The 15,608-nt window shown below is 42.9% G+C and overlaps 1 protein-coding gene across 1 annotated transcript in view; it reads left to right on the top strand.

Annotated features, from left to right (window-relative positions):
• Positions 1-1,029, top strand: part of Mrc1 (mannose receptor C-type 1) — a 94,518-nt gene extending 93,489 nt beyond the window's left edge. Inside the window, exon 30 of the mRNA XM_045135012.1 lies at positions 126-1,029. Coding sequence (XP_044990947.1) covers positions 126-367 — 242 coding nt within the window. The 3' untranslated portion in view covers positions 368-1,029. The remainder of the gene's footprint in view (positions 1-125) is intronic.
• The last annotated feature ends 14,579 nt before the right edge of the window (positions 1,030-15,608 follow it).

The raw sequence follows: 15,608 nt of genomic DNA, 5'->3' as shown, positions 1-15,608 counted from the left end.
ATCTTGTGAATATTCACACATTTTGTTTTTGTTTTCCAACAAGGAAAGTTGTATTGTTTTACATAGCATCAAGCCATCTGCTCTTCCTGCCTCCACTAGTTTCTAATGACTGTGTTTGTTTGTAGCTGAGATGGTGGTGCCTTCCAAATCGTCTTCCAGAGTGACAGGAGTGGTCATTGTGATTCTCCTGATTCTGGCAGCTGCTGGTTTCGCTGCCTTTTTCTTTTATAAGAAGAGGCGTGTGCACATACCTCAAGAGAGCACATTTGAGAACACTCTCTATTTTAACAGTCAGTCCAGCCCAGGCACAAGTGATACAAAAGACCTCATGAGCAACATTGAACAGAACGAGCATGCAGTCATCTAGTACAATAATGTGATGTCCTTGTATTTGAATTTCATAAAATTTTAAGTAAAATGTAAAATTTGTTAATTCAGTGTGATTGTTTCTTTTAGGAAATAATATTGGGTTGTGCTGGTCTGTCCCTTTTCTTTGCCTAATTGAAACAATAATCTCATTTTCTAGCCTGGCAAGACATTTTTACAAAGAGATGTACTGACGTTGGTTACCGCAATTTAAAGTATCCTAGGTGAATACTCAGCACTGCGATGCCAGTGCTGCAGCACCGTGGGTGGGTTGCCTGTGCCAACTTCATGCTTATAACAAGAGCTTTACAAATAACCAACTAGGCCTTTTGGGATGTTTTAAGGATTTCCCAAAGATAGGCCATGCAATGAATCGTAATTCAACAATAAGTCCATTTTAAAAATAAGCGTGAATAACCTCAAGGGCATTAAACATGTAGCCAGTTTCAGTTGTACAGTATCAGTTTCATGCCAAGTAATGAGTACAATATGGCTGTTAGGAATCTTGTTTTCTCCAGTAAGGTTTGATAGGCTGAATCTTGCAGATACATTATTTTTCCTGTTATGTGAATATCAGGCAGTCAGTGATGTTGAATAAAAATATAAATTTGCATACTTGAATGTACTTAGATAATATGAAATAAACAGTAAAGACAACATATATTTTACTAGATTTGTATTTTAGTATCATTTTTCTTAAAAAATGATTTATTTACTTTTCACTTAATTTTACTATTAAAATAAATGACATTGTTAGTAAAGAAATGTCAAATTAAACTCATCTGTTTGAAAAAGATATGCTGCAGAAACACTGTGTAAAATGATTTTTTTATCCATTAGTAATTCCCCTTTGCTAAGAGTCTTACCCTAGGTGACGTCTTAGGTCAATTGTGTAGTATTTTCCACGTGTCGTGTTTCCTGGATTGCACTGCAGCTCTTACATCAATCGCCCAGGCTGGCCCTCCTTTCTCTGCCTCTGGAGTACACACAGCCGCCACGCCAACTCTCCCCTTGTCAGTGTCTTAACGGACCACCCATGTACTGCAGATCACCCAGGACCAGTGGAACAAGCTTCTTTGCATGGCCTTGGTGAGGGGAGAGGATGCGAACAGTGTTTTGTTTCTTTGTTTTGACTTTTTCACTCTTTGAGGCTGGATTTTGCTATGTAGTCCAGGCTGGCCTAGAACTCACTGTAATCCAGGTTGGCCTCAAACTTGCAGCAATCTTTCTGCCTCAGTCTCTTCAGTTCTGGAATTAGAGTTACAGGCGAGCACCACCACGTCCGAGTAAATGTTGTGGGGTTGTTGTTATGTAATAATAATTACTATCATACATTTGTGCCCTTTCATGTGGGAGGAAAGCAGTCTAGCTGTATTTTCCAGAAGGTCAGTGGTTAGAAAATGGCTGATTGAGTAGGAAGGTAGGGGAGTTTCTAATACCCTAGCTTATATATATGAGCGGAAGAAAAGCAAGAATTGATGTGGGAAATTGCGGAAGAGGTAGTTGGACACAATTACCTTCTATGCTTCAAACAATAGAAAACAAATTGCTCTTCATTTTCCTTGTAATAACAAAACATCTTCTATTTGAAGATGTTTCAACAGAGATACTGCTCATAGCGTTTAAATTGTGAGTGGAGAATTATGTAAAGGAAATTTCTCCTTTTTTTTCTTTCTTCTCACCCAGTCCAGATACATGGAATAACTAGATATATGAAACAGAGAGAAATACAAAAGTAATCATGGTTTACAATTTTTTTTTACACAAGCCCTTTCATTATAATTCAGGGCTATATTTTCACAGAAGATATTTGGACTCCAAACAGCCCATGTCTCAGACCCAAATATCTTATCATTCCAGGATGCAATCTCATGTCTGACAGGGTTGCTGGTTATTGTATTTCACACTCCCACTTCATCTTCTCTAGCACATAATCCCATGGATCAGCTCTGTGGCTCCAAGTACCCCTTTAAACACAGCAGTAACATATCGAAGATGGTTTTTAGGAGGAAGTATTGGGTAAAGGAAAGTGCCCTCTGTGTGTTTTCTTCAAAATACTAAGCTCATCCAAAATATCTTCAAATTCAAAGCATTACATATGAAAACATCAGGTGTTACCTTGATATTTTGATATGCAATGTTTCGCTCTTGGCCTGGCTGAGCTGATACCTAAATGTATCCAGCATGTCCCTGCTGTGCTTCAGAAGTTTAGTGATTTATTTTGTACAGGGATTATCACGGTAATTCAATCTCTAACCCAATTATTCACAAAATTTAAAAATAGTTGATAAGTTAGAAAAGTTTTTTTCTGGCTATGCAATTTGTTATTGATAATGCACAAAGTTTTTGGATTGTTGTAAAATGTGGAGAAAATATATTTTAGGTGTGAGGTTTGGATTTTTGATTTTCTTTCCAGGTAGGGTTTTGCTGTACTCCAGTCTGATGTGGGATTCACTATGTAATCTCAGGGTGGCCTTGAACTCATGGCAATTCTCTTAACTCTGCCTCTGAGTGCTGGGATGAAAGGCGTGTGCCACTCTGCCTGGCAGGTTTGGATTTTTAGTATTTACCAATCAGTTATTGCTTCCTGTTACTATAATAAAATCCCCAAGGTTGGGTTATTTATATAGAAAAGAGGTATGAGTGAACTTACATTTCTGTCAGCGCGGAGTTCAGATCGAGTTCTGGCAAGGGCCTCATGGAAGCTCAACTCGTGATGGAAAAGTAAGTTCATGTGGCAGAGAATTCAGGCAAAGGGGCAGCAGACCCACTTGATACCAACTCACTGTTGGAGAGATTTCCCCAGTCCTGTACCACCAACTGGAGACAAAGGGGTAGCTGACCAACTCAGTACCAACCCCCTGCTGTAGAAATTACCCTAGTCCTGCACAACCTAATCAGTCCTAGGAGATCTAACCCAGTATCTCCAGAAAGCCAGGAATCCATTCCTGAAAGCGATGCTGCTAGAGACTCATCAACTTCCCTGTAGGCCTCACCTATAAAAGGACCCACAATTCTCAATACCATGGCCTTGGGAACCAAGCTCCCAACACTTTAAAAGCATGTTCACGCCGTCCTCACATATGATGAGCTTTGGCAAGGTTATATTCTGTGTCCAGTAAGTCTTCCCCCAATATGTTCATATGATTCACTTCTGTTCATATTAATTGAATTATCATGTACTCTGAGTTTCTTCACTAATTTGAAATTTATCCCTTCCTCATTATAAATAATTACTGTTGGATTAATATGAAAATTCTTGATGCCAGAATGATTTCTGTTGTTCCATGACTATTTTTGTTGCTTTTATTCCAACTTCTGTTAATCTCATTTGCTTATTCTCCAAGTTTTTTTTAAATAAATTTAAACGTGATTAAAAACAAGCTTTGCTTTCTATACAGTGAAATCTACAACCTGCCAGTAGATATAATATCTCACTTGTTTTAATTGAAGCATTCCAAAAGTTTTCCTCAGTGGTGGTGAAAATGGAATATTTGGTAAAGCTTTACTACCACATTCCCATCAGTGCTTTTATAGTTGTCCATTTTGCTCTTGCATTGGTAATAACTGGGACTTCTGCTTAATTTTCTACACTCTGCTGATTACTGTGGGTCAGGTTCTGGTTTCACACATTCCCAGCCTTCTTCCTTGTCTAATTCTTCTTGCTTTGGTTCTGGGCATGTGAAAATACAACTAACAGATGTTCTATAAAACATCATTGCAGTCAAGGCTGGGTGACTTCACACAGGGTGATGAGTATAAGGGTAGAAGCTACTTGTCAGGCCACTTCTTTCTTGAGACAAGGTCTTACTCTATAGACCAGGCTGGATTAAACATGATCCTCTGTCTCCCAAGGACCCGGATTACAGGTGTGTGCTGCCGTGCTTTATAGTGTGAGTTGGCTCTTTTAAAAATTTTGTTTATTTTTGTTTATTTGAGAGTGACAGACAGACAGAGAGACAAAGAGTCAGAGACAGAGACAGAGAATGGGCGCCTCAGGGCCTCCAGCCACTGCAGACGAACTCCAGATGCATGCACCTCCTTGTACATCTGGCTAACATAGGTCCTGGGGAATAAAGCCTCAAACTGGGGTCCTTAGGCTTCATAGGCAAGCACTTAACCACTAAGCCATCTCTCCAGCCCCCAAGTTGGCTTTTTATTTTTTAACGCCAACTTTTCAGTAGGCTGAGCTCTGGCATACTGTTATTTAACCACAAACCTAAGTACCCTGTGAGGGATGTCATAGCATAATTAAAGCCCCCAATCACTTGACATTAAGTTAGAGAGATTATTCTGAGTGGACGGACTTAATCAGCTGAATGACCTTCAATGTAAGTTTAGGATTTTCCTAGGGAGGGAAGGAAGGAAGAGACTCCTGCCCATAGAGCAAGACCCCTGCCTGTGACCCATGAGGCTCCACCCGAGCCTCCTTTTCTTAGGGCCTGTCTTTATGGACCTCAGATATGCTCAGCAAGTCTGGTACAATTGTGTAAGTTGGTTCCTTATACTCAGCTTTTCTATGTCCTATCTTAAGAGTTCCTCTTTGTTTTACTTTCTTACCTGTGTACTCATTATTTATTATTATTGTTTTTTTGAGACAGGGGTTTTTCTATGTAGTCCAGGTAATCCCTGAATTCTCTCTCCTACCTCTTCAGCCTCCCAAGTTCTGAGTCCACAGAACACCATCCCACCCATCTTCCTACTGCCTCATGTCTGTGATTGAAACTTGAGGGATATGTTGACAGCGACATAACTTATCACATCAAAATGCCAACCAAATTTATTGCAATCTCAATATTTATCTCGATTCCTCGAAATGCTAACTGTCACTCTGTCATCCACTGAACTGAAGATGAGGGGGCAGTTGAAATGGAGAATCCGAAACAGCTGCACATGAGGATACGTGACTGTGATCCCAGGACTTTGGAGGTTAAGACAGAAGGATGGATGTGAGTTTGAAATAGGCCTCAAAGTAAATACATAAATAAATAAATAATGTTAAATTAGAAGATGAGTTAAAACACAAATTTTTACTTAAAAATCATAGCCATATCTGGATGGTGGCACATACTCGCACTTGGTGGCTAAGGTATGAGGATTATGACTTTGAGGCCAGGCTGGCCTACAGGGCAAGACACTATCTCAAAAAGCCAACCAGAGGCTGGTGATATGGCTTAGTGGTTAAAGCTCTTGCTTGCAAAGCCAAAGGACACATGTTCTACTCTCCAGATCCCATGTTAGCAAGATGCACAAAGGTGAGGCAAGTGCAAAGTCCCACATGCCCACTAGGTGGCATAAGTATCTGGAATTTGATTGCAGTGGCTGAGACCTGGCACATGAATTTTCTCTCTCTATTCCTTTGTCTCTCTTCCTCTCTCTAAAAATAAAAACAAATTAAAAAAAGAAAACCAACCAGCAATTCAAAGTAACCACAAAGAACAATAACAACAACAACAAAAAACCCAAGAGAGTTTGAGAGCGCTGTTAGGGATGCAAGAGCGGAATCCTGGGAGGGAGCAAAATGATGAAGCAGATGTCCAGGCTCATGATTCCCAACCTGGAACCCTTTTCTAAGTTATCAAAAATTGGAAATGTGGACCCAGAGAAGGGTAAATTATGAATTATGACATTTATTTTAGGGAGAGTTAGAATCCAAAGAGCAGGCAAGCAGGAAAGCCCAAGCCAAAAGAAATTCTCTCCCTTTCCTGGCTGGACAGGGTGAAGGGCGAAGGAGAAAATCTCCCTCTCACAGAGAAAGGGCTGGGCACCCACGTGGAAAGCAAAGCAAGAGAGCCCAGAGCCAATGGTCTCACTGACAAAGGACATCAAGAAGTCAAGCGAGGAGGGCAGAGGAGTGGAGAGATTGGCCAAGGGCCAAGAGGCTGGTCCACATGTTTTTAGGTACATTTACATGACTCAGATGTCTAATTAGAATATGCCGCATTATTTGACTCAGGTGTGTAAAGGGGATTGGATTGATTGGTGGGTTCTAGAGGTTGACTCAGAAACGCCAGCTCACAGGTGTGCTAACCCTTGAGAAAGTTGAGAAAGAAATAGGAAGCTGTAGCTGTAGTTGACTGGATCACACGTGGGCTCTAGTCTTGCTAAGGAAGACAAGGTAGTACCCATACTTCTGTGGGCTAACTACCTACCAGAAAAAACACCCCCTTGCTCCTCATCTGTACCATTAGGGCTTTGGGCAAACTCATACGAAGTGCGCTGACCCATCAAGTGCCTTTGTAGCTTCACTCTGACAGGAACAAGGGCACCGAGCAGAGTCTGAAAGGTCAATAGAAGACTCGGTGGGGAGGGAGAAATGCAGAGATGGAAACTAGACAGAACCAGAGCTGCAATAGAGCCACTGAGCTGAGCTGAGAGGAATGTTGAGAAATAGGGGGGCAGGGGTCACACTCAGGACACTGATGCCCAGGCTCCATTCGCATCCGGGGCACCCTGACATTCTGCTCATGTGAGCCAACCAGAGACAAACTGTCCCTGCACACAGGCAAGCCTGCATGTGTGATCTGGTCTCATTTAAAGGAGGCCAGAAAGAACACAGCTGTATGCACAAACATTCAAATGTTGGGCCATAATCTAGTATCCTCACAGAGAACCAGGCTCAGAGACTTTCAGATTTAGGTCATGGAATTATTACATACAATTGGCTTTTCTCTATTACAAACTAAGAAGTTAAAAATCCTCTCTTAATTTGGAAACACTCATATTACTAAGGGAATAAAGACTCAGTGCTGGTAAAAATTTATCATTAGGCCAAATTCTTTAGAAATGAATATTGTAATCTCTCACAGCTATAAGGAGAGCAGTGGGTGAATTTCTTGTGGCCATTAAAAAAAAATCTTTTTTTTTTTTTTTTTTAATCAAAGAGAAGCTATGACCAAAATCCATTACACTATGGCTTTTTAATTTTTTTTTTTTTGTTTTTTTGAGGTAGGGTCTCACTCTGGTCCAGGCTGACCTGGAATTAACTCTGTCATCTCAGGGTGGCCTTGAATTCATGGTGATCCTCCTACCTCTGCCTCCTGAGTGCTGGGATTAAAGGCATGAGCCACCACACCCAGTTTTTAAGTTTTTTTAAAAAGTATTTTATTTATTTGCTTATTGGAGGTGGGGGGAGAGGCAGATATATATTGAGAATGGATGCACCAGGGTCTCCAGCTACTGCAAACGAGCTCCTTACACCTGCACCACACTGTGCAGCTGGCTTATGTGGGTACTAGGGAATTGAACCTGGGTCCTAGACTTCACAGACGAGTGCCTTGACTGTGAAGCCATCTCTCTAGCCCTCATATTGGCTTTTTTGTGCTTATTTTTTCTTTAGGGAATACACATTGTGCCCAAATATCACAAGAAAATCTTACTGAAATATTATTTTTGGTTGAGCCTCAATAATTGTTATCATAAACATGCATCAGGAGACTGTTTTTTTTTTTTTTCTTTACTGGAAATTTTACCCAAACCACTCTATGTAGAACCAGGGATTATTTTGCTATTAAGAATTCTTTAGTGTTTTGTAAATAGAATTTTTCATTTGGAAGTTCCCTGGCAGCAGCTCCTTTAAAGGAAAGAGGCCCAGACATTAGAGAGGCCCCTGGAGCTGGCAGACACTGACTGCTATTAGAGTACTAACATCATTCATAGCTCAGTGATGTTCGTAACAATTACTGATCATGAACTAGCTGGGGGGAACAAGTGGAATCTTTTTCTGCCATAGCTTTCTCCTTGTGGGTCTGATTACAGCTCTTGTGTACACAGAACCCTAGGGGTTTTAATGAGCCCTACAAGTTGATTTTTAATATGTATATTTTTTCCTGGTGGCCAGAAAGTTCAAATTCTGGGGTCTGTAATGGTTTTAGCAAGAGTTCTCAAATTTTTTTTTTTAATTTTTTTTGTTTATTTATTTATTTATATGAGAGAGATCGAGAGTGAAAGAGGCAGAGATAGAGAGAGAGAGAGAGAATGGGCGTGCCAGGGCTTCCAGCCACTGCAAATGAACTCCAGACGCGTGCACCCCCTTGTGCATCTGGCTAACGTGGGTCCTGGGGAATTCAGCCTTGAACCGAGGTCCTTAGGCTTCACAGGCAAGCGCTTAACCGCTAAGCCATCTCTCCAGCCCAAGAGTTCTCAAATTTTGCCTACTATGAAAACCATGTGAGTTCTTAAAAGCTCAGTTTCCTGTAGGTCCATTGTTGAAATTCTGAGGAAGTAGGCCTGGGCCAGAGACCTGGAGTTTGCATTTCAAGACTTCCCAGGAGCTGTTGCTAAAGGCTTCCTGTCGATTATCATTCTGAGAAACTAATTTGGAGCCACCATATTGAATTTGAATACATTTTCTCTAAATTGCTAGAAATCTATGACACAATAGCTCAACAGCCATATGAATTAATTAAAGCGAGAGTGATACAAGAATTTCGGGTTCCTTGTACACCAACACACCAGTAATTTCTGATGTCTACATGAGAAGGGAGGGAGGTTGAACCTCTATTTTCCTAGAGCTCTTCTGGATTTTTTTTTTTTTTTTTAACCTCAGGTTTATAATCTCTAGTCTACTTTCTAGGCTAGGAAGTCTCAGTTGCGGGGTCCTAGCCTGTGCTCCGGCTGTGGCATGGGGTCTCTTTGCCACCATGCTGTTGCTGTTTGCCACCTACCATAGGGGGCAGCCTTGCTGAGTCTGCACTCCACAGGCTCTCTTGTTGCACAGAGCCCCGCATGGGGTCCCGCCAACATGAACCCCTTTCTCAGCATGCGGTTTAAACCTGTGTGTCTCGCAGCTCTGCCGCAGACACAAACCAGCACCAGTCTTACCAGGATGGGCGTTTCCACAGACTAGCGCTGGTCAATAGTACCTAAGTCTAGAGAGACCAATGTTTCACAGAGCAAACACAGAATATCTCCTGACAAAACCTCAGTTATCATTCTACACCCAGCCTTTACATTTTGTTATTGGCTTTACAAGTAGAAAGAGAAAGCAAAAGTTCTAATACATGTCTGCTGCAGAAATTTTTCAAATCTGTCATTTACCAAATTTTAAACTTGCCCAGTTTAGCTGCACAGAAGACAGTGGTGGATCCGGGACTGGGCAGGCCGGGCCTCCAGCCACGAGGAAGGAGGGAGCAGAACAGCTACAGCTCACGTTCCTGTGCCAACACACCAAAACAGTGATACAAGAATTTGGGGCTTCTTTTATGCCAATGCACAGACAATTTAGAGTGTCCCTTGATCCTTATCCTGTGAATTTGAAGGATGAAATCCATGGACCAGAGGATAAGGTCCAGAAAGATTTCATTACAGCTTGGAGCTTTAGAAGGGGGAAGAGAAAGTGGTTTTAAGCCTGGAACATCAGAGAAGGAAGCAGTGAGGAGCACTTGTCCAGGGAGGTGAGAGGGGGTCTGAGAAGTCCCCTGAGGGAAGAAGGCAGAACTCTTGTCCAGAGAAGCAAGAGGGGGTTTGAAAAGCCCACCTCAAGACTCAAATCTAAGTTGTTGTTTTTCTGGGGAATGACTACATGAGAAAGACCACTTTGCCTTTGTTGTATGAGCCCCATGGATCGGTGGTTGGTTTCACCAGTTTACTCTGATGCCAGGAGTGTGGGGTCAGGAATTCAGGAACTAAGAAGGGAGTGGAAGGGGGAAGAGATAAGGAAAGGCCAGATCCTGTGACATTTCTGACCTGCAGTAAAGTGTAATGACCTAGATTTTCTCCCACAGATCCAAGGACAGCTCCTGCACTTAGGCCAAGAAGCAGCTATTTGCTTTGGGGGTCAGTCATCCCTAATTTGCCTAGCCAATTTCTGTCTCCTATTAGTAGCGACTCCATTTTGTTCTGTTTACTAACCAAAAACCATAGATACTAAAATCAAATTTTGGCTCTGGAGAGATGGCTTAGTAGGGTGCTTGCCTGTGGAACCCAAGGATCCAGGTTCTATTCCTCAGCACCCATGTAAGCCAGATGCACAGGGTGGCACATGCATATGGAATTTGTTTGCAGTGGCTAGAGGTCCTGGAACACCCATTTTCTTCTTCTTTCTCTCCATCTCTCTTTCCCTTCCTGAAATAAAAAAAATTTTAAATCAAAATTTCTTCTACATACAGTTTGGATGACTGTTCCCCGTGGCTTGGTCCAAGGCTGGAAAATTGGAAAGCTATGGAAACTTGGGGAGGTAGGACATCTGGAAACTTCTTTGGTCACTAAAGCGATAGCCTTGAAGCAGACTGAATGACCCGGTGCTGTTCCTCTCTATTTTTTGCTGCATTATGCGGTGGCTGTGTTCTGCCATGCGTTCCCTCCATGATATGTGGACTCAGCATGGGTCCAAAAGCAATGGGTCCACTTAAGCATGTGCTGGAACCTCTAACATCATGGGCAAAAATAATCTCTTCCTTCCATCTCTCTTTCTCCACATTTCCCTTTTCCTCCTCCCTCTCCTCTTCCTTTATCCTTACCTCTCCCTCTTCTTCTTCTTCCCCCAAATTTCTTCCTCTCTTTATCCATTATTTCCTCCCTCTCTTTGAGAAAGGGTCTCACTATGTAGCCCAGGTGTAGCATTTACTTTCTAGTTGTTGGAACAAAGTACCAGACCCAAAACAATTTACTGACAGGATTTATTTCAGCTTACAGTTGTAAAAGGAAGTGTCCTCATGGCACAGTAGGCAATTAGGGTATCACATCTTGTCACATCAGCAAGAGAAGAAAGTAGTCTCTGTGAACTCGATCTGAACATTATGTGGAGTGGACTATAAAGTTCCAAAGCCAAACCTAGTGACACAGTTCCTCCAGCAAGCTTCCATCTTCCAAAGACCCCACACCATTGCCACCAGCTGGAAACCAAGTGTTCACAAACACACGTGGCAATGGAGGACATTCTATACCCAAACCCACACATTCTGCCTGCAGTCCCCATTGACTCATGGCCATCTCATGATGCATAATTCATTCAGTCCAAGTTTAAACATTTCCATAGTATTTACCAGTCCCAGCACTGTTCAAAAGTCCAAAGTTCAAACTCTCATCTGCGACAATCTAACTTTGAGCCCCATAATATAAAAACATAAGTTAAATACATTGAATACATAATGGCACAGAATAAATATTCCCAGTGCAAAAATAAACAAGGGAAGATTGGAGCAACTCAAGATAGAAAGCAAGCAGGGCACATGCCAAACACTGCAGTGCCATGTCTGGCATATAGGAACTGGGATGAAATTCTCTGGGTTTCAAAAGATTTTAAATTTCCCCTTGTAAGCCATGGCTGCTTGCTTTCTGGGCAGATATACCTGAGCCGGAGCAAGCAGCTTTTGTGGGCAGCTGTCTTGTCACCATGGTTGGGGTCTCCACTGCAACCTGTGGTTTATCCCCATAGCTCCATGCCATGGCCTCCCAGGGTCCCCATGCTGAGACTTCAACACTCCCTTACATCACCCAGTGCTCATCTCCAGAACTATGTGCACTTCCTGACCCTTCTTTGTACTTCCAAAACCAGTACCAACTATGTTACCAAATTTGTTAATCCAGGAGGGAATAAACCCTTGAGGAACAGGAAACTCCCCAGCATTCTTCCTTTGGACCCTCTATTTTCAAAAGGAGCAGCACTCCTTCTATTGGTACAATGCAGAGTAACTGCTTGATTTCAAACATCGTAATCTCTTAAGCACTTGTACCTGAAAGCAGCAGTTTCTGTGCCTGAGATCCTAACCTGTTCATATTTCCTCTGCCAAATATGCCACTCTATCCCTTCTAAATTCATCTTTGCCTGTGTTCTCAGGACATGGAAGAAAAGGACAGAATTTCACATAAACTGCCTCTAACCTAGTTCTGACAGTCTTTTCTTTCCCCTCCGAAACCTTGTATACCATGCCTTCCCAACACACAGTTCTGTCTGCTTTAGGTCTTTCAAAATCTCACCAGAATGACCCATCAAGCTCTGCTTACAGCACTGCAAGGCTTCTCTAGTCCAAAGTTCCAAATCATTCCATATTCTCCTACAAATAAGCTCCAAAAGAGCAAAAATCACAGTCATATTCATTGCAGCAACAGCTCCATGTCTCTGTAACAGTTACTTTCTCATTGCTGGGACAAAACACTGATCCAAAAGCAGCTTACAGTTTCAAGGAGCAGTTTCAATGTGGTGGAGAAAGCACTGCACGAGCGGAAGCTGGCTCACACCATCATGTGTCAACAGGGAAGTAACAGAGTGAGTGAGATATCAAGGATCACTCCGTAGGGCTGAACTATAAAGTCCCAAGGCCTGCCAGAGTGGCACGCCTGCTCCACCAAAAGCTTCCACCTTCTAAGGACCCCACAAGTTTCCTAAATTGCTATCATCTGGGGACCAAGTTTCAAAACACATGAGTCTATACCCAAATCAATACACTCTAGCCTGGAACTTGCTATAGAGACATTGAAATTGCAGTTCTTGTCTCACCCTTTGGAGCACTGGGGTACAAGCATGGGCTATCACACCTTTTCTCTGTCGGTAAACAGTCTCAGGTATTGTGTTATGGGAACAGAAAGGTGAGTAGCATAGAGTGTTTTTCTTGCCCTCCCTAGTTTTCCTGTTGTTAGACACATCATCTTCACTAGCACTACCAATGAGTACAGGCAAACAAAGCACTTGTCCAATTCTGGAATAAACTGCAAGACATGGAGGGACACACATTCTAGAGTCAAGATAACAGAACCTATATCTGTGAGGAGAACCAAATCTCTGCATTATGAGTGATCCCAGTAAAGTGTGAGTCCTCAAGAGGTGATTATGTCATGGATGTGCCAGTCTTGCTGGGTCACACTAAAGTGTGAGTCCCCAAGAGATAACTATATCATGGACGTGTCAAAGTCTTCTCCTCTCTGAAGAGGAACTCCGTAGAAATCTTTAATGGTCATAACCAGCATTACTTGGTTATGCAGCTTTATTCTATCTAGAAAAAAGAGGGGAAAAGAAGCAGAAGCATTAGTTTCTTGGAGAAAAATATTAATAATTTGAAGGGGAGTCTGTCTCTTCTCCAATAACCTGAAAATCAGAGTTCTACTTGAGTGCAATTATAATAGGAACTATAATAGGGCAATTGATTTCTTACCTATTACATGCCTGCTACACTGGGATGTCATCTAATGGGATCTCATATAGTCCTGAAGTGTGTTCCATCCACCACAGCATCACCCTAGAGGTGGACTATAAAGCTCAGAAACCTAGTTCTTGCACCAGGATTTAAAGTTTTAGCAAAGAAGAAGAGAAGTTTTAGGTGGTTGTGGGTTGATAGTCAATAGGAGTTTACTTTTCTGAATCTGATAGTTTGTCTCCTTTGTGAAAGTTCTGAGCTATGAGACAGGCTAACCCCAAACCCTATGCTGCTGCTTTGCTGCATTTGAGTGTTATAACAGGTCTAGATTTTTCTGGTCAGGCCATGCTTCCCGCAAATTCATTGTTGCCATAGGACAGCAGACTATAATGAGGGGTGGGCTATGAGAGCATTATGTTTTTCAGGGGTCTCTACTGTATTGTATCATCCATGATGTCTGCTGAGAGCCATTTCCCATATAGTTGGCAGCCTGGATGGATGCCCCACTGATTGGTCTGAAGCACTTGGGACATCATATCACAGTCATGAAGGCCTGTTTTGACCACGTGCAGGCCTCACCTCCAGCACACAGCATCATATCACAGTCATGAAAGCCTGTTTTGACCACGTGCAGGCCTCACCTCCAGCACACAGCATCATATCACAGTCATGAAGGCCTGTTTTGACCACGGGCAGACCTCACCTCCAGCACACAGCATCATATCACAGTCATGAAGGCCTGTTTTGACCACGGGCAGATCTCACCTCCAGCACACAGCATCATATCACAGTCATGAAATCCTGTTTTGACCACGTGCAGGCCTCACCTCCAGCACACAGCATCATATCACAGTCATGAAGGCCTGTTTTGACGACGTGCAGACCTCACCTCCAGCACACAGCATCATATGACACTCATGAAAGCCTATTTTGACCACGTGCAGACCTCACCTCCAGCACACAGCATCATATCTCAGTCATGAAAGCCTGTTTTGACCACGTGCAGGCCTCACCTCCAGCACACAGCATCATATCACAGTCATGAAGGCCTGTTTTGACCACATGCAGACCTCACCTCCAGCACACAGCATCATATCACAGTCATGAAGGCCTGTTTTGACCACGTGCAGACCTCACCTCCAGCACGCAGCATCATATCACAGTCATGAAAGCCTGTTTTGACCACGTGCAGACCTCACCTCCAGCACACAGAATCACATCACTGTCATGAAAGCCTGTTTTGACCACGTGCAGGCCTCACCTCCAGCACACAGCTTCATATCACAGTCATGAAAGCCTGTTTTGACCACGTGCAGACCTCACCTCCAGCGCACAGCATCATATCACAGTCATGAAAGCCTGTTTTGACCACGTGCAGGCCTCACCTCCAGCACACAGCATCATATCACAGTCATGAAGGCCTGTTTTGACCACGTGCAGGCCTCACCTCCAGCGCACAGCATCATATCACAGTCATGAAAGCCTGTTTTGACCACGTGCAGACCTCACCTCCAGCGCACACAGCAGGGCACCCTGCAGGACACGAAGCGGGCAGACACAGCTGGGTCCTTAGCTTGAGCAGCTGACTTGAATCAACAGCCACGTGTCCGAGTCTGGCACAAGTTCTGAGGTGTCTCAGCCACTGGTACTGAAGCCTGGGTCTTCCTCTAAACCCCCTGGTGCGTGGACTGCTTTTTTTTTTTTAATGCTCATTTGTTCTTGTATTAAAAACAGATATTTTTTCCTTGTAGGGCAGCAAAATTTTTGGGGTTTCCATATGGACAGACAGGAGCAGAAAGAATGGGCTGAGGGAGGCCAGGCAGTATCAGGTCACCTTTTCTAAAGCTGATTATTGGAGGATCCAAGCCACTGTGTTATTTTGGACTGTGTTCTACCAAGCATATTGCCAAGGGGCCAAGCCTCAGGATATCAACGATCTGCTTACAAAACACATGCTCCTTCACAAGAAGCAGACTGCCTTAGCCAAGAGAGTATATCTGCCAAAAATCTCACATGGTTGAAGGCAAAAATCTTAAAGCCCTAGCAAACAAGATTGAGTTCTGTGTGGAAAGAGCCATCCTTTTCCAGGATCCCAAGAGCCACCCACACCTGGCTTCTAGTAATGTCTGTCTTTTTTCAAACAAGTGTATGTGTGTGTATTGTGTATGC

The sequence above is a fragment of the Jaculus jaculus genome, chromosome 15, assembly GCF_020740685.1.
Source record: "Jaculus jaculus isolate mJacJac1 chromosome 15, mJacJac1.mat.Y.cur, whole genome shotgun sequence".
Classification (NCBI taxonomy): Eukaryota; Metazoa; Chordata; class Mammalia; order Rodentia; family Dipodidae; genus Jaculus; species Jaculus jaculus.
Note: the sequence above shows the minus strand (reverse complement) of the source record. Positions and strands in the feature narration are given on the sequence as shown.